The sequence below is a fragment of the Notolabrus celidotus genome, chromosome 2, assembly GCF_009762535.1.
Source record: "Notolabrus celidotus isolate fNotCel1 chromosome 2, fNotCel1.pri, whole genome shotgun sequence".
Taxonomy (NCBI): Eukaryota; Metazoa; Chordata; class Actinopteri; order Labriformes; family Labridae; genus Notolabrus; species Notolabrus celidotus.
This window is the reverse complement of record NC_048273.1, coordinates 19,112,542-19,134,831: the sequence shown is the minus strand read 5'-3', so window position 1 is coordinate 19,134,831 and position 22,290 is coordinate 19,112,542. Positions and strand designations below refer to the sequence as shown.

The following is a 22,290-nucleotide window of genomic DNA, read 5'->3' as shown; positions in this document are numbered from 1 at the left end:
CAGCTGATTCTGAAACATGCTTTAAACTTAAAACACCTCCACTCAGCGAGTGACGAGAGAACAGCGCAAGAGACTTAATGATGTTGAACAAGCGTAGTATAATGCAGATAGCGCCTTCAACTGTTTAAAACTAATATCCCGATACAAATTATGTTGAATCGATTTTAATCCACCCTTATTGGTATCGATTTTTTACCGATATATCCTTATCCCTAATCCTCTGTATGTGTTTGTTGCTGTTTTTTTACAGATGGTTAACCTAGCTCTACAACAATTTTTTACCAGATATGACTTATGGAATGATTATAGCCTATGAACTTATAATTATGATTTTAAAACGCTTCTTCATGGAGATAAAGAGATAGACAGGCATGACCTTAACGGGTTCAGACTCCTGTGAAGGCTGCCTTCGTTTTACATTAAGGTATTTGGTCCGTTTTAAAGAGCGAGGGTTCAGTGTTTTACTACTCTGAGGATTGGACCTGTGACCACACACAATGAAGACCGTGTCTATAACCACTGGACCACCCTGCAACTTGCTGATGAGGCAAAACGCAGTGCCTGAGGTCTCACTCCTTACCAGTGCTGTCAGTGCGATGGGAGGCTTTGCCAATCTTTCCGCCTTTCCCTTTGCCACTGCTGAGGGCAGCCAGCTTGGTGGGGATCTGCTGCTGCACCCCCAGCGCCTTGTGCAGCTGGTTGGTGGTGCTGAAGAGGTGGAGCGGCACCTCAGTTTTCAGCGGCAGGGTGGAAGAGCTTGGCTCCCTGCGCAGCATCACCTCTGGGCGCTCTGGGTAGTCGGCCGGTGCCACGGACAGGCTGGCACGCACAAGGGGCTTCTGAGGCAGGGGCAGGTCTGAGACGCTGGGGGACATGAGGAGCTCGCCGTTTAGACTGCCAGACAGAGGAGCAACCTGGAGGAGGAGGAGGAGGGGGTTGTTAGTTATCTGCTGAAGGGTTACTAAAGTTTTCTTCTGTTGTCACACATGTTATAACTTCAGAAATGTTAGAACAGCATCCATCCCAACTCTGCTCTGTAATCATCCAGATCTGTGGTCAGAATCTGTTTTGAATCTGTGGCAAAGAATTTGACACATGTGCATGTTATATGTGAGTGTGTGTGAGAAGTTTGCACTTTTCTTCATGAGTATTTTTTCAAAGAATAAAAAAACAACGCTCATAGCATCTTCTTGAGAATACAGAAAACACACATGCACTCAGATACTCTATCATTTCTCCATGTGACGCTGTGCCATCACAGAAACACAATCTGTTGAAGAGCAGGATATTTATGGGCTCAAGAGGGAATCAGAAACACATGCGCCTCGTTCTGCTGAGCACACAGTTTGGTGAGTTTGGTAACAGGCTTTTGATGTGTTCCAAGAGGCTCAAGGACAATGTGGACATACACACACAGACACACACACACAAAACGGGAAACATAAAACCCTTATTAGTCCCTGTGCAAATAAAGGCGTGCCTAACAAAACAGGAAGGCCGGTTGGACAAGCAGGGGAACAAGAAAATGCCTCTCATGACATGGGTGGACAAAAGACACTGACTGCATTGTCCATTTAATTATAAGACAGATGATATACAGATCAACACATGTGATCATCATTCAATTAGACCCACCAGGAGGATTTCTGCAACAATGGTGCTGTGCGGGGTTTGTGTTGGGAGTCAAATATGTGCGACATTACACTTAGTACAAGAAGCATCTTTTCACTGTGCTCGAGTAGAACGTGCAGGAAAAACTGAAGCCTTTCTATAACACTGTGACCCAGTTTGTTGCTCATGGATATTCATCACACATTAGATCTAAGAGTCACTGCATGATGAACACTATCACTGGAGCAGTTTTTGGGTTGTTCACACTCAACTTTGCTTAATTGTAAGAATGAAAAACATGAATCAGCTAAAACTAACATCACAGGGTTGATAACACAACCGGCCCTTTATCCAGTAATACTAATGTAGTTCATATAACAATAACAAAGTTTATTACCAAACTCATCTTAGTCACACCAGTTTAAACAGAGCTGTCTAATACAAGGCCTGCACATGCTACTGATTGATGACGAGGCAGAATATTTCCCGGGGAGATGAGGAACACATGATGACTGTGTTTTACAAGGCATGAAGGGCAAACTCATCTGACTGTTGTGGTCTGTGAGTGTGTGTGTGTGTGTGTGTGTGTGTGTGGAGACTGTAGCTTCCCCCAGCTGTAACTCCAGAGCATGACGGGACGACCTGAGGCAGAAAGAGGCCCTGCAGTTGGGAAAGTCTCCATACCTCTCTCTCTCTCTCTCTGAATCCCCCTTCTTCTTTATTCCAGCACTCTATCATCTTGGAAAACAGATGTTCCATTGTTCCCAGAGCAAGGTGATCGGCTTTAGGCTGCACAAACAGCAGGTTTCCAGGGGAGTAAAGCGTATTGAAGCTACGGAGCACAAACAGCTCTGACAGACAGCGTATAAACAATTAGCACTGGCTGCCTTCCAGCAGCTTCTCTTAATGACAGACTTGGCCTGGCTAATTACACAGCCAGGTCCCTCTCTCATGCTGAAAACTGCCTGGATACTCCCATATCATTCATATCTCCAACAACAGTGCACAATGTGTTGCCTTGTGTACACAATCAGGATAAGTGGGAAGGAAGTACCGGTTGTTAAATGTTTACAATATTGATTTAAGAATGAGGTGAACGGGCCATGTACTACAACGGCGTATTAGGGCCACTATGAGAGAAAATAAAAAAATTTGAATAAGTTAATTTTCGCGAAATAAAACGTAAAAATTTCGATTTCATAAAGTCGCAAATCTATGAGAAATCAAATTAGAAATTTTGGAGTTTTTAAAGTCGTAAATTTTTGCGAAAAAACTCAAAATTTCAGAGATTATAAAGTCGTAGTTTTTCGAGAAAATACTTAAAAATTTCAAGTTTTTAAAGACGTAAATCTGTGAGATATCAAACTCAAGCTGCCCTTTGCCCATTTCACTGCATCATGGACCTACTTGACAGCCTCATCAAATTGTACTTCCTACTTGGACTCAGCAGTAAGGAGATATACTGATTCTAGCCCAGAATCATCACATTATTGTAAGCATCCGGATTTTGAGAAGACATTATCGGATATTGGGGCTGTTCAGAAGAAAGCAGCACACTGTTCTGGAGGAGGTGATTGCATTTATCCAACAAGAATAAATTAGAATAAGTACATTTTCGAGAAAATAACCAAAAACTTCGAGTTTTAAAGTCATTAATTTCCGAATTTAAAACTCGAGTTTTCTTTCTCGAAAATTATTTTTTTTAAATGTATTTAAGTGGCCCTAATATGCCGTCGTAATGTGCAGCTCTGGTTCAGGATAAGTATTTGTGATTAGCAAACACTGTACCATTAAAGTTAGTCAAATCCAAAATCAAATTATATTTGAGAAATTATTAGTTTTTGAATACAATGAACATTAAAGCTAGGGTTGGTAGTCTCGGAAAACCAGCATGAATTTGAATATAGCTTTTCCTCATGACTCCGTCTAACCCCTCCCCTCCTCCCTCGGAGCTCCTCCAAAACGACGCCCCCCACCCCCCCCCCCCGCTCACATGCACGAGCGCCGCTGATTCTCGACCATATGATCGTGACGGATTCAAAACCGGTCCTCAGCAAAACATTATCATAGTGAAAGTTAAAAACACAAACAAATATGGCTGCTGTTAGTACTCACAACTATCATGCTCGCATTATCCAGTTGTACCGGTGACACGATATCAGGAGAAAAGTTATAATACATATAATACTGTAACAGCTCTACTGTTTGCTAAACGTGTTCAGTGTAGATGTTCTTAATTCCTACAGTGTTGACGGTCAGTGAAGGCATCAGGAGAGGTGTAGAGTGCGTGAGTGGGAGTGAGGAGAGGAGAAGTTTTTCATTCATTCAAACATTGATTGTTGCTTTGTTGGTTGGCGTGATCACGGCCGACAGTGACCGGTTATTAAAGATCAACGTGTTCACCAATCGGCTCGTCATCACTACAGCATCCGGACGGACGCTACAATAAATATATATTTTCTGTAGGACTTACTGAACGTCATTAATTATTCTGCTTGTTGGTGAGAGCTTTTTAGACTCTGATCCGGACTACAGTCCTGAGCAAAGCACCTCATCAGGTCAGAGGGGACAGGCCCGAGGACGAGCGAGAGGGGCAGTCAGTAGAGTCAGGGGAAGTAGAGGCAGGAGACGGGGAAATGTACGCGTAGGAGGAGGGCAGAACGGCTGGACGGGATTTGATTGGTTTAAAATGTGGGGAGCCAAAAAACGGTGATTGGTTGGTGTTTTCCCAGGTTTACTCCGGCTGTAGATAGCAGTTTTTTTTCACTCTTTTTTAAGAACACATTATGTATTGATTGCCATCAGGACATAAAGATCATTTTAACCAGTATGACAAAAAATGTATCTAAATCTGACTACCAACCCCAGCTTTAAGAGTAAATCAAGTTTATTTAAGATGTGTGGAGACGAGGGACGACTCTTGAATCTTGCTATTTACACAAAGATTTGGTGCCAGCTCTCCTGGAGATAGACGTCTTATAGAGCTTATACTATAAGTCCATTGACAGAAAATGAAGTATCTATAAATGTATACGATTCAATACTAAGTCATTAATCCTCAGTTAACGACTCCGAACATTTAAGGTTTTGCAATGTGAAGATTAGTCGCCTCATCTGTCAGTGATGAATCAGTGATGTTGCTAAGTACTCATCCTACATCTCTCAGCATTAAAATCTAAACTCACTATCCGTGCTTCACAGGGACACACCTCACAATAAAGAAAATCCACCATAAATGTATAATCAACAGTAATACAGAGCCCCCTGGGTGCCAGGTCCAAAAACAAAAAAGAAGCCACCTGTAAATCCGCGTAGAAAACTTAACTGCTATTTTGACTTGTTTGATTTTACATGTGAAAAAGTATGAATGAAAAAGTTATCAACTGTGCTTTTCCAAAATCATACTTCAACAAAGACTATAGTAGGCGAACACAAAAACCTTTAAGTTGCCACACTTATTAAAAGTGAACATATACATGCTTGGCTTGTTGCTTGGCTGGAGAATGACCAAAGTATTCATGCATAAGCAAGAAAAAATGATGTTAATATGTGTTAAATTACATTTAAGATGACTCAAAACCGACTAGAAAGAAAGAAAAAAGTTTTTTTCTGTATTGCACAAACGAGTGGCTAAAAATATGTTTCATCTGACAGTCTGGGGTTGAAAGAGGCCACAGAGCTCAGCAATAAAGATAAGCTACAGCAACAGATTGTGTATAGTAAAGAGCAAGCTGGAGGGCAGGCATTTCTCTCTGCTGTCGGCTTAGTAGAGAAGAAGTGAGCCACAGGTATCTGGGTGTGTCTGAACATTGCGAGGTTGCTGATGAGTAAAAAGTTACAGCGTGGAGATTTTTTCCCAGACCACAAGAACACACTCAGACAACAGCATCGTAAATCAGCCTGGGGGACCGAGGCAAAAGAGAGGAAGACATATATCAGAGTGTAGAAGACACTGGTCAGGTTTATGACTGACCCTTCTACAGGTTTCTTTTGAGTACTGCCAAATTCCGGTGTTCAAGCAAAGACCTCTGTCATGTTCGTGTGGTTGCTCACACTGAGCAGAATTCTAGTTTTATAGTTTTTGAGAAGAAAGCAGGAGCAAAGGGCTGCTGCTGAGTTGAGTGCTTTGCCTGAAGGCGTCTCAAGTAAATGTTACAAAAGGAAGAGTAGATCTTATTCTTTGATGCAATTCCCCCTCAAGGCTTTCTCAGTCAGCTGTGCATGAAACCCTTGACCTCATAGTCATAAGCTCAGATCCTACCCTTCAGGTTTCCTTCCATTAAATACAGTTGGTTCTCTTTTGTTTTATCTACTTTCTCTTGTTTATTGTCGATCAAATCCACAAAACCTTATCTCCCGTCTAGATTGTAAACATGCTGTAGAACTTTAAATCTACAAGTTAATTGAGCAATCAGACTGTGGGCTCCAACCTGATGAAGAGCCAATAAAAAAAGCCTAAGCCCAGCGCATTCCTTATCACAGTGCCGACTTTGATCAGATGAGATAAAACATGAAAGAGACGTTCCTCAGAAGTCAGGGCATGCCGCAACTGGCACCGCTCTTGCGCCACCACTTACACATGTTTCAAAACACGCATATGTACACACAAGCAGACATGGCCTTTTTTTATGAGGTCTAATTATAGCTCCACGGGTCTGCTGATGAGTCTTAATGTTGGATGGTGGTGATTAAATGTCTGTTGATATCAGGCTGGCTCGGGGTCTGGAACAGATCCTGTGGTCACAGCTGATGAAAAAGCCGTTTGATGTGTTTGACGCAGAGGGGGAACAAACCACTTCCAAATCTTCCATGACCACAGCCAAGAAAATCCCACAGCAGAGCCAGCTGTATAGAACTGCAACCCCATACATCTGCATGTGTACAAAACAAACTAATGCACTACTTAGCTGACTTAAAACAAATATTGTGCCCACTGTTTAATGAGGTGCTGAGTAATGAGGGTCTAAATTTGCTTATCTTGCAGTGCATGTGACAAACAAACTGCTCTGTGGTCTCATTCACCATCACTGCTTCATTTAAAGCCTCTGCAATTACCAGGGTCCCTGTATTAGTCATCACGACTGTTCCAGCCAGAGGGTCTTTTAAAAGGAGACTCTATGAGATGCTCAGGGTGCAACTCATGAAGTAATGAGATGGTAAACACAATAACTCCTGACAGCAGTACTTGAGTTAAGACTCCAGTTTACTGAGGACCAAGGCCCGTCAGTGTAAGGTCTTGTTATCTTGGGATCTTTGAGACGGTAGACGGATATAAAAATGTTTAGATGTGCAAGGCCAAACTTTGCTCCTGAAGCATAAGATTGAAAAAAATGGAATCCAGTTGAACAAAAGGACTGTAGCTGTATTTAGAGAGCAAGTCAGGACTTGAATGGATTGTTGTGTCATCTGTCAGTTACAAGCTCAGAGTGCAGGATGAAGAAATACCGGCCCATCAGATATAACTGTCAGGCTTCAACCAAGGGAAGAACGTCTAACAGCAGAAGGAGGGACTTGAGACATGACTGGAGAAGAGCTAAATTGTCTTAGTGGCACGTCTCGAAGCACGTGCAACAGTATGACACTGGTTTAACAGGTTATGACCAGTCCAACTTCTCGGGAAAAATGGCACATGATAGAAACTTGTGTGACTCAGGCAATGAAGCTACAATTCATGTCCATACTCCTCTCCTTCTTGAAATATCAACCAAGCAGAGCCACAAAGAAGCCAGTCTTAACAGATAATTTGTAGATGTAAGGGGTGATGATGAGAACACTGGTCACTCTTTAGAGGAATATTGAATTACTATAAAAGGTGGGCAATATATATTAAAGTAGTCACTGAGGCAATGAGGAAATTAAGGGTGGGCAAGGGCAAAAGTGCACAAAATGTAGCTAATACTGTATATGTGATCAAGGGGAAAATACACCCCTCAACCTTTTCTGTCATTATAGACCTATATATTTACCAGTTTAGCAAATATCCTAATCCTACATTAAGCCCTTACTTAACTTGAAGTCTTTGATTCTCCTTTTAGAGATCACACTTTGCTGCTGTTACCAGAGAAAGAAAGGTACACTGCTATTTGCTACTGGCATAGACTCGTAGCTAACACATGGTAAGGCGTAGTGGCTGTAAATGTTAGCTAGCTAATCGTTAATGTTAGAGGCTACATGTGGGTCTTGCCTCACTAGCGTTTTTGGGATCAGTTTGTGCTGAGGGGGCAAACGATGTACATTAGCGTCCCGCCTGTGTCGGCCAACTGCCAGTTTGTTTGGTGAACCCTGCAACGTGCTCCAGCTATGAAGCAAAGTTTTGTGTTACTGAAGTAGTTACCAAGTAGTTACTAAGACCTCAGTAAGGTTACTAAATATCAGCTTTCAGTGTTTTCAGATACTGCTTGACAGATCTGTTAGCACCAGGCATGAAATTACAGTCAATGTCTTTCTACAAGTTCCTCTCCCATGAAACTCACAAACAAAGGCATGTATTGTACTGCAAGGAGAGAATGATGGATACAAGTAGAGCAACACAGGACAGGGAGAGGAGAAACAGAGGTAAAGAGAGGTGAGGAGAAAGACTGCTCCCTGTGTAGGTGGATTCCTAGTTTGAGTGGTCAGAGATTTAATCAGCTGTATGTGTGCTCATCATTACAACAGTCTATGGAACAGGCTTTGAGAGCTGAAAACAGAGCTTCTTTTTTAACAGGAAGACAACCGGAACTTAAGATATAAAAGTTCCTGCAGGCCTAGTCAGGAATGTGGTAAAGGAGAAGAAGAATGGTGGGATTGTAAACACAAACAATCCTACATGGGATTCATTTAAATATATCTTTAAGTGTTTCAGACTCTGAGTGCCAGGATGCATGATAACAAGATTCATAAGAAGCTCAAAGTATTTTTCTTAAAAAAACATAAAAGAATAGTAAGGAACGGTTTGGAATATTATAACAAAAAACAAACAAACACGAAGGACACTGGAAAATGCCTCCTTGTTCCTCATCCCTGTGAGTAAATGTCAACAAAACCATCTGTCCTGTTTTCCCCTCACTCAGCCATCACCTCGCCCTCGTCCTTATTTCCACCGTCTTACACACACTTTATAGATGCAGTAATGAAATCTTTATGACCATCAATAAAAGGTTTATACCTTCCAAAAGCATTCTTTACGAAGGTCACTTGCTAATTATAGTGATTACAATTTTAAACAACCGTTGGTCAATGAAGCGTTCTTTTCTTGAGTACATAAGCCTGAGTAAATCACAGCTTCGCCAAGAAAAGTAAGCCACCTTGTCTTATAATGTACGCTCAGCCTTTCCTCATTCCCTAAAAACATGCTGTGATACCTTGGTTTTGGCAAATTTTGTGCATTCTTTTCGCACCTCAATTGTCTTCCTCTTGATCTTCTTCTGGTGTTCCAGGCGCTCCTTCTCCTTTTCCACAGCTCTGGTAGACTCTCTCAGCCTCTCCAAATCCTTCTGGTACTTCTCCCTCTGAATCTCCAGTTCCCTTCTCTCATCTGCCAGATGATCCTGCATCAAAAGATCCAGAAATGGTTGAATATTGATTGTAGTAGTAAGGGGTAAAGCTTACTTTCAATTGTGAGTGTGGGACATTCACACACTGAACTGATACATTAACACAAAGGGAGTATAAGAAGTCAAACACACTATAAAGTAAAACAATTACTTCTCATGACAGAGGAGAAAATAATAGATGGAACAATGGAATGTAAAGCAGAGCCAAAATATAATTGAATTCAGCCTTTTGCACACATCTTAGGACATTTCAAACTATTCCACAGCCCTCAGGTAGGACTGGGCACTTCACCTCAAGCTTCCTGCACTCCTCCTCCCTCTGTTGGAGTTTGGCCTCGGTGGCCTCCACTTGCTGCCGGTGCCTCTCCCTCTCTCTCTCCCAGCGCTGCTGCTCCTGCCGGTGCTGAGACTGCAGCTTGTGAAAGCTGGCCAGCTCCTCTCTCTGCAAGGCCAGAGTCCTCTGTTTCTCCTGCTCCAGGAGCACATTCCCTCTGTGGCGGCCAGGTAGTGAGGCACGCTCCGTCAGAGAGGCCCGCTGTAGCTCAATGTGACTGTCCTGCTGTGATATGATGGCCTGAAGATGGAAACAGGAGTGGAAGAAAAGCAATAAATTCACTGGTTTTGTCTGTTGCATGAAAATTTATGCTTGAAAACATTGACACAGCTGTTCAACAATTTGATAAACAGTGGTGGGGATGGTGTACCTGTAGACTATAGAGCCTTTGGGAGAGCATCAGCACTCTGTCAAAGAACTGAAACAGAAACACAGGTATTTTAATCAACAATGCAACATTTCATTGGATTAGAGTTCTCCCCATGGTTACATCTTCTCAGTTTGGTAGGCATGGCTATGAAATTCCTAATCCAGTGGTGTTGTGTAGCACAAGGTGACACATTAGAAAGGTAGAGTTTACCTCAGCCTCAGGGAAGGGGTTGGACCAAATGCGGTTCCATCTGGCAGGAGAGCAGCAGCTTTCATCAACCTGAGCAACAACATACAGCGGGTCATACTGATGAAACAACATCACAAACAAAATATCCACACAATAATGTGATGTTACTTTAAAACATGACACATTTTTTGCTCTTTGAAGCCTCTTTTTCATACAATATTTATATCTTCTGATATCAGCTCTCTTATTTAGGAGGAGGGCTTTTCCCCATCTCCCATGATGAAAAACAAACCAGTTTACTACAGCTAAGAGAGGATGTAGTAAACAATTTTGTAAAAAAAAAAACAAATCTGAATGACGGTAATCGCTTACTCAAGAAAAGAAAAAAAAAGGCGTGCTGTTCTATTTTTTCTGCCTATTCAGTCTCATTGTGATTTACCAGCATGTGATGAGAACACTGTATTATCAATGTTTACCTAAATATAAACTAATGAAGTGATCTGTCAGAGCAGGGTTCAAGCAAACATCAGGATGTGGAAGCTTTCCAGATGACTACGTCTGGTTATTACTTTATTCCGGACATAACACTGTGACTCATCTCAAGGATATACAGTCTTTGTGTCTGTGTCTGTGTCCGTGTGTGTGTTATGCTGGGGCCTTACCGTCTGCTCCAGGGTGTGGCTGCCACACAGGTCTTTGAGCTGAGGGTCAGAGCTGGCTCTTCTGTCTCTGTTTCTGGACTCGCCAGAAAAGTTCTTCTTCACGCTGCCATCTGGCACAGTCACATTAACACACACAGAAACACAGACAGTGACAAACACACAAATAATTAAACCAGACAGATACACAGAAATATTGACAATCACAAGTTCTACTTTGACCCAATCAACATATACATACAACACTACAAACATCGCAGCCTGGAAAATTATTTCTTGGTGTTGGCTTTGAAAACAAGAAATTAAGAAATCCATACACGTCTTTTAAAAATGTATCTAATTTATTTATGGTTCATGTTTTTCAATGGCATTAAAAGGTCACTGGAACACAACTGCAAATCTGTTAAAAAATAGACTTCTTTTGGGCGAGGATTGTGCAGGACTCACTCTTACTAAGGATGGTTGGGCTGCTGTCATAGCCCCCGAATGTATCCGCTCGCCTCGGCAGAACCCCAGAGCCGCTCCCTTCCTCCACACTAGGGATCGGAGATTCCTCTCTCACTCCAGATTGCAGCAGGTTCTGGAGGTTCTCCACTGATGTAAAAGAGACGGCAAGTTAGGACTGGTGACTGGACAGAGTGAAAGGTTAAGATAAGATATTACTTTATTGATTAAGAATATCTTCATATCTGAAAGGTTCAGGGTAACAGTAGCAAATTTAATGATGCTTCTACATACAGATTTATTAAAGAGCTGCAAAGAGCATATCAAGGAAATACAGGTGAAAATTCTGTGTGTAAACATCACAGCACCATAACCCTGTATCTAAGCATCGTCCTACCCTCAGTGATAGCTCCTTTGAGCAGGGTCTCCCCCTGCTGGAGGTCTGAGGCGTCTCCTCTAAGCAGAAGTCTGGAACGTGAAGCTGTGTCTTCTAAACCTGCCACAGACTCGGCCATATCCGCAAACAGCTGCAGCTTCTCCGTGAGAGCCTGGACGATCACTGAATCTTTTTGGCCCAGTCGTTCTATAATGATACAAAATAATTCAGAAGAGAAGTCAATGTAGAAGGGTGCAGGTTTTATCTCACACAGACTAATATTCTTTAGATATATTCCAGCAAAAAGGTGTATAAAACAGATTTTGTAGAAAAAAGAATAAAATATAAATGTGCTCACATAGTTTTAAGAATTGCAAAACAAAGGTTAAAAAAAACAGTAGAAAATTTTCACTTGCAATATTTAAAGGTATAAATGACTCGTGATCACCCCCTGGTGGCCTACATTATGTAATTTCCCCATACTCTCAAGTGAATGTCATTGCAAATTTTTCCGGCAGTTACCTTGTAATTCTTTGAACCTGAAAGCGCGTGCTTCTTCCTGCTCACTGAACAGCCTCTCTTCTGTGTGAGGGCAACTAGGAGAGACAGGACATTACATGGGAGGGGACGGAGGAAGCAAAATGAGTAAGGTGCCTTTAAAGTTTCTCTGTTTCACATCAAATCTTTCCACCAAATGTGAAAAACAATAATAAGGAGTCACATATTTCTTGTGTGTAATTGTGGATACCTCTCCACAGCTTGCCGTATTTGTGTCATCCAACTGTTCCGCTCCTCCTTGGAGTTGGTGTGGATCTCGTACATCTCTGGCTCATTGGCAGAGGCACAAATAAGAAACATGGCTTTCTCCTCATGGGCCACTTCCCTGACAATCAGCTTCTGAAGAGAAATCACTGACGGCTTGTTGTCCTGAGTGAAGAAGAAGGGTGTGCTTATTTAAGAACTTGTATCAAAGGTATTTAAATCTATGACAAGTATGACATTTATAGAGCTGTCAGGAATGACTGACTCAATTCTGCTCCCACTCACATATTAGCTCATTATAGCTCTTTATGCGAGTACTCCTCTTTGAACCACACACAGGGTTGATAGGTTTCATACTGGTAATAAGAAACTAAGCAAAAGTACTCACGACTGTAGCAAACACGTATCGCTGATCCTTTTCTTGTAGCAAGAGCAACACATCTGAGAGGAGCACTGCGAGAATATCTAAATGGACAAAAATGCAAAGAACACCTTTAGACCTCAGCCCTCTTTCTTTCACTTTTTCTTGTAGTGGATCAGTCAGGTATATAGTTTCATAATACAATCACACCTTTGAGCCTGCCTGAAGCAGCTTTCCAGTTGACTGTGCCCTCATGTAGTAGCCGTCTCCTGCCCTGTGCCAGGTCCTCCCTGCGAAACACTCGCCCATCTTTGATTTTTCCCTGTGCTTTTGGCTCCATCTTGTTGTGTACGTCTTTAAGTCGAGAGTTCTTCTCATGAAGATTAACCAGGGCGTCAACCTGAACGATCGTGCCCTTGATCAGACTCAGCCCCCGAATCAGATCTTCGTGCTCCTCTGTCCCAGCTGGACACAGAAAATAACATGTAGTTTTAGATACAGCAGAATTCAATTAGGAGAAGTGAGGCAAAGGATGTTTTTTCTTTAATAAATGCATGAGTTTGGATAAAAATGCATGTTATAAAAACTGAACCTTCAGTGTTGTGCAGAATGCGCTCCACTAGCACTGGGTACTTGGTAATGCGTTGAGTCACCAACAGGATACACTCAGTCACTCCTAATCTTCGTACGATGGCCAGGTTGTTAATTTTCTGAGGAGAAAGAGAGATAATTCTGATATTGACCAGACTTACAGTGGATTTGATATGCTGTACTACAGAGACACGGTTGACAAAATCTGATACCAAACATCAGAAGCCTGCTCCTATGTCTTACCCGTATGATGTTTTGGAACTTTTTGTTGTTTTGCAGCTGTTCTTTGTAGTAGCTGACAGCCTCAGTGTGGTGACTGCAGAAATCCCCATAGCTGTCCTTCATCCTTTCTCCAATTTCACCTGAGAACTGGAGAACAAAGAAAACTGTCAGCTTTGTCATTTCTATGCATGCAATTTCTCATTGGTCTCACTATCTTTCCTCCCCTTACCTGTGTGATCAGAATGTCTGCCACTCTGTTGATAGTGTAGTTTCTCTCATTTGGTGAGACAAGGTTTTCTCGCTGCCGCTCTTTGAGTCGAGACAGGAATTGTGTGTGAAGCTCAAGGAGGTTTTCCAAGCGGGGGAACAGACACTCCAGCCTACCCGAGTCCATCTGGAGGTTTTCCTTCAACTCCCGGACGTACACACGCAGCATTATCTTCAGGGTCCGCACATGGTTCATCTCTGTCTGCATAAGTTCTGTACGGAGGCATAAAGTTACAAGCTTATGTTCTGCTGTGTGAGATGCAAAAATCTATGTACTGAATTGTAATGCTAGGGGCTTTATTCCATTTAAACCCCCCAGATACTATTTCTCTCAATTTTGCTTTGTTTTAGGCAATGTCTGTTCAAGGTCCTCCAGTGTTATTATACGTGAAAAAGTGCTGCAAACTCTTTCGTAGTTCAACTGTGCAAAGTGATGTCACTGAAATCTTGCACCCTCTGAGGATAAAGACTACAACTTTTAAAAATAAAATAATTACATTTGAGTGTGGAGGAAGACATATTTAGAAGGCTACATAATGTTCAACAAATATAACACACCAGATGGTCAAATTGCATTATGGGAAATGTAGGACCAGGGTTTTAAAATAGAGAAATACCACTATTGATGTAGATCCACTACATCAATGTGAATGGTTTGAGTTCAATGCAGTGGAGTAAGATTTTAAAATGCCTTTCGATGATCTTCTTTCAATTTCCCATTGTGACAGTATGAGGACAGATGAGCAAGGATAACAGTTAACCAGAACTGTCCAATCAATGAGCTACACATCAAACTATGGGTGAGCTGTTTCATTGATTGAGCAGGTACAGGTGTAAACACGACCTATGAAATTTAAACTTACCGTATATCACATCCTGTCTCTTCACCATTTCTTTACAGTGCGTCTTCATGTACTGCTGGTCGACTGCCAAACTCCATGACTCTGCCTCGAGGTCCTGAGCATCAGACTCCAGATCACTCCGCACTGCTGCGTAGTGAGCATCTGAGGTGAGGAGCACAGGGGTCAAAAAACTGTAGTGCATTTCAGTGTAATAATACCTCAACACTCTTAAATAGATCTATGACACAAAACTCACAGTTATCATGTCTGTAGAGTAGGGGTTCCCAAAGTGTGGGTCAGGACACCCTGAGGGGTTGCAAGACACCAATGGAGGGTCGCGAGATGTCTTCCAGATTAGTAAGTAATCTAAATTTGCTTATTTTACCCATTATTGTAAAAATATAGACAAAAATTGTAGTTACATTTTAAATAAAACCCTGGAAATAATTACATTTCATTAGTTTTCTGTCTTTCTTTGTTGCCAGATGACTCCTAAAGTTAGGGTTAGAGTTAGCTAACAGTTAATTATGTAGGTAAACTAATTTTGAAGTTGAAGGAAATGAAGTATGAAGCAACATTTAACCACTTTGAGGGACAGTAGGGGTCACAAGTCTGTGGCACCAATATTTTGGGGGTAGCGGGCTGAAAAGTTTGGGAACCCCTGCTGTAGAGGACAACTAGTCAGACTAGTTTCCAGATAATCTTAACATGTTTATCCTCAATTTCTGTTATTAATAAGTGATCAGGAATATGTGTGAAGAGTTTGTGAAAGAGGCAGCTTTGGCTCAGTGATGGAGTCAGACGTCTCTCTATAGGAAGGTTGTGTGTTCCAGATCCCGCTGCCAAAAGTGTCCTTGGGAAAGACACTTAACCCTAAACTGCCCCCAGTGCTGTGCCATTTGTGTGTGAGCGGGTTGATTAAATATATTGGTTAAAAACTGATGGAAGGGGCTGCTGGTGGCCTAACGGTCTAAGCACCCCATATACAGAGGCTACAGTCCCTGTTGCAGGGGTCGCCGGTTCGATTCCCAGCCGCGACCATTTCCTTGTCTTACCCCGCTCTCTACTCCCCACATTTCCTGTCTCTGTTCAGCTGTCCTAAAAAATAAAGCCCAAAAATATAACTTAAAAAAAAAACAAATTGATGGAAGCTTTACATATCAGCCTCTGCCATCAGTGTATGAATGTGGCGTGAATGTGATGTGTAATATAAACATGTTTTGAGTGGTCAGAAAACTAAAGAAAGCACTGCATAAATCCAGTAGAAACATAGTAGAGATTAATGGTAACTTTAGAGTGATTTTTCCCTTAGGTAAAGCAAGTAACTTATTGGAAATCATCCAAGTTCATAATAGTTCACTGCTGACTTAATGTCTCTTCTTTAAGAGTTTTGGCAGTGCTGAAAATGATAAATAAAAAACGAAATAGTGAATTCCTGACAGCAGCTGACCTCATTAACAAGGCCAAACAAGGCCAAATAAAACCCCTCCTCCTCCCCATGAGGGACCGTCTATTTCTGATGAAGTAGTAAACACTAGAACAGGGAAGTTGATGCAGTAACTCTTTCTAAGTGGCTACCTTGTATCCAGTCTGTGTGCATCTCTCTCTCCCACACACTCCAGCTTAATGAGAGAGAGTGAGATCACCCCTGACTCCATAAAATACACTCCACACTCTCTCCTCCCTAGTTTCCAGAATACTCCCTTCAGACAAACTTTCACCCTGCATTCAGGCTCCATAGGTCATAGAGAATGAACAAGCTATGTACAACAATGTTACCAGCTGAAAACTTCCCCAAATTCAATTAAAAGTGGAAGTGTTGAAATTCAGCTTCTGTCCTCTCCCTCGGTTAGCCAACTCACCTTCGACAATGATCGATTCTGTGGTGGAGGGAGCGAGGGAAATGGCGTCTTCATTGCAGCGTTTGGAGCGGAGAGCATCTGTCTCATCCATCTCCCCGGGAAGGGATCTGAGGGATGACAACCACAGGTCCAAGGTGGCGTACATGCTGATACTGATACCACTTAATCCAACTAGCAGCCTACAAAGCTAACATTTGCACTTCAAGGTTCAAAATAATTCAAACTAGACACAATAGAAGCTAGGAACTTTTCTTATCTACTTACTGATGCTGATCTATGGCTACCTGCCGTCTGCGCCTGTGTTCACCTACCTTATGCTTTTGTTTCTCTCCCCCTCTTCCTTTCCATCTCCCTACATACTTTTCTTAGCAATGCACAAGTAAAAAACGTCCACTTCTGGGAACAGTCTAGACTAGTTTCAAAAGGCTTTTATATTAATAAAGACAGCTTGCCTTGATATGTCAACTATAAATACACATCTTATGATAGCACAGAGAAAATAGTATTCCAGCAGCAGAGAATCTAAAAATATCCAGCATTAACATACAGCAGATACTGCAAACATTTATACAATTATAGATTTAAGAGGGCAAAGGCTGATATTTGGTGGTTTATGAACCTGGTAACCCTGAAATACTGTCATTCAAATATAATCTTTTTAAAGATAAACTAAAGAATGAGAGAAATTTTAAAAAAGCTCATTTACAAAAAAAAAACCTTTCAATAAAAATATAAAAAGTTGAACTGACAAAGAACATGTATTCACCCTGAGCTGCTGTGGTGATGGAGGCTGTGGCCAAGGCTGAAGGAAGGGGCTGCAGTGGAGCTGGTGGTATGGGCGGCGGTCAGCTGAGTGCTTGGTCCCCACTGACTATTGGTCATGCCTGGGGTGCTGAGAAATCCTGTATACCCATTCAGGGCCTGTGATGAGGCTGGGCCCCACAGTTCCCGCTCTCTGTCCCGGTCTTTCAGTGCTAGGGAGGACAGACGAGAGACAGTTGAACGGAGGAAATGGGAGGATGTGGAAGAGGAGCGTGAGGTGAATGACAAGGAGGAAGAGGAACATGACCGGCGGGGAGCAGAAGATGAGGATGATTTGCTAAGTTGACGTTCCTGCCCGAGGCGAAACCTAAATTTTTTCGTCTTATGTTGATGCGCAGATCTGAAAAATCGATGGGTCACCAGGTCGCAATGCATCAATACTCGAACTTGACTAGGACCAACCAGTCCCTGCGATGAGGCGGAGGAAGATTGGGAGGAAGAGGAGGATGATTCCCCAGTCCTGAGGCAATCTTTGGAGACCATTATTGTTTGGTTTGTGCCTTTTGTAACGGCCAGCTCCATTGCGAAAGTCTCAAGCTAGGAGAAACTAGCTAGTCTTTTGTAGTCCTAGTATCAGTCAACTAAGCTGGCAAAAAGTCTGGTTTTGAAACACACCTGTCTAGATCCGTCCCGTTCACGCTCTTCTGACAAAAACAAAACCCCTTCATCCAACACCTGCGCAAGCTACTGATTCGCCAGAGAAGGACATGAGCAGAGATGAGGTGTGGCTGAAAGGACTCCAGCTGTTCAAAAGAGAATAACAACTGCCAAAGGAGATTAACTTGTGCTGCTACTAAGTCTCCTGTGGGTTTGATCACATGTAACAGAGCCAGCTTAAGGTTACAATTAACATTGATTCAAATTTTTCTGAGTTGGAATGCTTGATAATAATAATAATAAATAAAGATGCACTGCACATTTATTCTGAGTCAAACAGCCTGCCCTCGTCACAATTAAACAGGAGAAAAAGAGAGAATCTGACATCCTTTCAAAATAAATCACCTGTCTGCCACATCACCTCTGCCTACAGCCTGTTGGAGATTTGTCTCTCCCTTGACGCATTCAGAGACAGCAATAGGATGATTCCATCTCTAGAGATCATGAGATTTGGTCTTTTTAATCCTCTGAAAACCACCAGAGAGGTGATCAGATTTTTAATCAGCCAAATTGGGGCTAAACCATAATTCATTACGTCAATGTATGTTTCCACCCTTCTTCTATAACAGATCCTTATGTCAGATGTGTTCCCAAGGGACCTATCTGCATGTGCACATTCTACTTACCAAGGAATGAAGATCCCGAATAACCAGCCCTTGGCAGAGAGTCTCTCTGTGGGGAGGAAATAAACACAGACAGCGTTCTTTCAAGGCCATTCTCTCAAGTTTTCATCAGCTTTGATAGATTATAAACTGTCTAAAGGATGACACTCTTTTCTGTTCTTCCTCTAATGGACCAGACTGCTCACATGGCTATGGTCTTTGTTTTACAAGCAAGTCCATCTCTGGCAGATTCATATGAGTGGACAGAGGCGTGTAATCTTCAGTCAGGTTGTCTTAAACTTCCTCCACTTGAAAAAACTACACTGCTTTCCCTGCCAAACTTGGATTTAAGCTGCTCAGCTGAGGTATATGTGGAGGCTTTGCTGCTCCATAGAGGATAGCCAAAATGCACCTCATCAAGAGTGCAACAACAGCTAGACTACATTCCTTTTCATCCTGAAAATATAAATCCGTAAAAGCAGCATATGTCTACCTACAGCAGTGTCACAACCCTGGCTCTCTTGTTTGTATGAAACTAGATAGATATACTGGGAGATTCTGATACCTTCTCAAAAGGTTGGATAGGGTATTGTTGACATGAAGGTGATCTGGGGCCAATCCATAAATTAAAAGTCTACATTCATGTTTGTGACACATCATGAATCAGCAGAATGACCGGCAGCCATTTTGCTGAAAAGAAGAAGGAGGGTGCTACTTCTCCTGCGTGGGGGTGAGCTACAGTGTCAGCTGTTTGGGTGTATTTGATATGCTGCCTTACCAAATAAAGAATAAACAGTCTATTGCACATAGTTAGTTGTAGAAACACTATCCATACGCTACTCTGTGCTTGCTGATAATCAAAGCATAGATATCTGTATCAGAACTGAAAAAGTCAGACAATCTATAACTGTACACCAGGTCTAGAATTAAAGTCCTCTATGGGAGTAATGGTACAACTTTGTCTCCTCATTAGCTTTGCTCCCTTAGTAAAGAACTGTTTACCTTATTCCTGCTGCTGGTGCACTCACCCAGCAGAGACTTGCAGCTCTTGTGAACGTTCACAGCACAATCTGAAAAACAAGAACACGAAGTCAGTGGTTACATCAGACACTGAGACAGCAGAGGAGGCTTTGGGGTTGAATGTAGACGGGGAACAATGAAACGGTGAACCGAGCTTGCAATTTCAAAACTAACCAAACGACCCCTGGAGGCAGCGTTGGATGTAAAAAAAAAAATTAAAAAAAGAGACTGTTATTCAAACAAAGCAATGCACAGGTGCTGAAACAAATGCCTGGAGGCAGAGCTGCTTCTTCAGCGGCAGTTATCAACTATTACAATGTCAAAGATTTGTTTTCAGATGACAGTTTCCACTTGAAATGTAAGAAATCCTAATGGCTAATGACAGTAATGCACTGAGAACTGGAATGGATTATGTTTGTTTACACTTAGAAGATACCAGACACACATCAGGCAGGTTAGATCGTTCCTCTTTCTGTCTATTTTTCTTCCTGTATGAAAAACAAGCAACTGGTCAGTCTAAAGGTGCATTTTGACCAAGAGTTCAGGGGTCTTTTAGCCCCCAGAACTACTTTACCCTGAACTAAAAGGTTCTGTGTCGCCATTGTTGTCTGCGTTTCGACTGCAGGGCCGAAGTCCCGGGTAGATTGTGTAAGGCCAGTGACATATGGAGGGGGAAAAAAAGGTAAATGTACTACACCGCCAGACCAGTAGAGGGCAGTAAAACAAAAACAAATGCCATTCGTCACAGAAGACACCATAGAAGCAGACGGACAGGCAGGTATCATTGAGCAACACAACAGTTAGCCTGTTAGCATGGAAGAGACTCAGCTGGCGCTGTTTTAGATGGTGCTATATTTCATCGCAGATGGATTCACTGAATCAACACGTGAGAGGAGATAAGCACGAGTAGCAAAGACGTTTCAACACGGCTTTAAAATTGTTTTTTACTCAAAAAGCCGTGGCAGAGATCGGCCGGTGTTTTGGTTTAAACCATGACCCTGTTAACTGTCGACTTTCAGCCAGAACCATCCCTCATAAACGTCTTTAGACAATCATTAAATACTTATCTGATGAAGATATTTAATCTTAAAACTCACTGTGTTTCAACAGCTGTGTAAACTCCACAAACACTGTTACACTCAGCTGAAGGTCTCCAGTTTACAGGGTCACTTTTAAAACCGTAACACCAGGAGAGTCGCATTTGCAGTGGGCTGAGAGAAGACTACTGTTACAAGCTGCTAAATCAAGTGAATCCCAGTGAATCAAAGATAGAATAAAGTAAAGAACGAAAAATCAAGTGAATCACAGACGTGTGTGATGTTATTGTGGACGGAATAAAAACACTGCGGTTAATCTACCAATCAGACACATTCAGCATTGCAGGCCCTGCCGCCCAAAAGCCCCGGGACCTTTGAAAAGTAGTACCCCGCTAGCAGGGCTTTTTAGGGGAGAGATTATCTACCCCTGAACTACTTTTTTGCCCTGGTTCCGTTGGTCGAAACACACTTAGTTCAGGGGTAAAGTTCCTCTGGTCAAAAAACGCCTTAAGATGAAAACTCCCCCTGATTGTCTCTCTGCTGATTATCATATATAGAGCTGTTGTGGAAAAACATGTGATCACTGAGTTCTCCCCTCCATGTTTTACACAATTACTACACAGACTAAACAAAACAATTTTTCATCCTGGCTACATGCTGTATAAGGCAGCCAGGACTGTGTAGGCAACAGAAGCTTTCCCTGAGGGACTAAACAAATGAAGTTATCACTATGCAAAGTCGGATCCCAACTCAACCAGGAAAAACTGGGCTGACGTGGATGAGAAACACATGGCCTTCGATGCAAAACATACAAGGATGTACGCAAGAAAAGAAATGCATATTCACAAAAAAAATGGAGGACGCTCCTTTGAGCAGATGCTGATGAGTGGAAACAGGGTTAGCGAGTTCAACAGTTGGATCCCAAGCAGTCATTATTTAAAGCAGAATTCAGATGACCACACTAAGTGGGTCACTCGATACCGGAAAATATCATGACTGAGAAAAAGGAAAGAAAAAAACGTAACCTTACAGTCAGTAACATAGTGAGCGTGTTTCCTCTACACAGCCCACTTTACATTCCCTGTGTTACCCACAGCACAGTCAGAGTGGTGATTATTTGAATCTGACTGCATAGCTTGTTAACAAAGGTGCTGCTGCAGTGAACAACATACTAGCAACTTCCACTACCTGCTCTACAGTACAGTCTGAGTCCCCTGTGAAGCCTCCACTGCATATTCCTCTACTGTGTGCTGCCACAAAGGAGACAAAGGCCAAAAGCCTTCTTCTCTGCAGGTAGGCATGATGCAGTATGGACCGTCATTTAGTAATTGTTGTGTGTGGCTGAGGTGATGAGGAATAAACACTAGTTGCATGTACTGTATGATAATCGTGTCTAGTGTTTGAACTACAGGATCCAGTCCTAACCTATTTGCTCCATTAAATCACTTATGATCTCTCACCATCTCCCTCTGACCCCCCTCTCCATCTGGTAATAAATGAACAGTTGCTGGCTGAGCTGAAGGAAAAGAAAACAGAAACTGGCTTCTGAATAATCTCGAGCAACAGTGTTGCAGTGTCCCTCTGTGAGCCGGATCCAGCAGAGCTACATTTTGTTCTGGACCAGTGCAAGTGCAAGTCTGCTGAATCCCAAAGTAGACACAGAGTCTTGCATTGTTTGCAAGAAAGATCTCACATAAAAACACGCCCAAAGAAATGTCACTACATGT

General features: G+C 42.2%; 1 protein-coding gene across 2 annotated transcripts in view; it reads right to left on the bottom strand.

The window, feature by feature from the left end:
- Positions 1-22,290, bottom strand: part of arhgef18b (rho/rac guanine nucleotide exchange factor (GEF) 18b) — a 47,344-nt gene that overhangs the window by 5,325 nt on the left and 19,729 nt on the right. For both annotated transcript variants that reach the window (XM_034711117.1, XM_034711109.1), the window contains exons 10-29: positions 19,509-19,576; positions 18,531-18,576; positions 17,192-17,399; positions 16,426-16,532; positions 14,585-14,725; positions 13,684-13,934; positions 13,476-13,601; positions 13,234-13,351; positions 12,852-13,106; positions 12,669-12,745; positions 12,267-12,445; positions 12,041-12,114; positions 11,540-11,725; positions 11,146-11,292; positions 10,702-10,811; positions 10,061-10,129; positions 9,851-9,898; positions 9,439-9,720; positions 8,991-9,140; positions 581-914 (exon numbers count right to left, since the gene is read on the bottom strand). In XM_034711117.1, the coding sequence (XP_034567008.1) occupies positions 581-914; positions 8,991-9,140; positions 9,439-9,720; positions 9,851-9,898; positions 10,061-10,129; positions 10,702-10,811; positions 11,146-11,292; positions 11,540-11,725; positions 12,041-12,114; positions 12,267-12,445; positions 12,669-12,745; positions 12,852-13,106; positions 13,234-13,351; positions 13,476-13,601; positions 13,684-13,934; positions 14,585-14,725; positions 16,426-16,532; positions 17,192-17,399; positions 18,531-18,576; positions 19,509-19,576 (2,976 nt within the window). The remainder of the gene's footprint in view (positions 1-580; positions 915-8,990; positions 9,141-9,438; positions 9,721-9,850; positions 9,899-10,060; positions 10,130-10,701; positions 10,812-11,145; positions 11,293-11,539; positions 11,726-12,040; positions 12,115-12,266; positions 12,446-12,668; positions 12,746-12,851; positions 13,107-13,233; positions 13,352-13,475; positions 13,602-13,683; positions 13,935-14,584; positions 14,726-16,425; positions 16,533-17,191; positions 17,400-18,530; positions 18,577-19,508; positions 19,577-22,290) is intronic.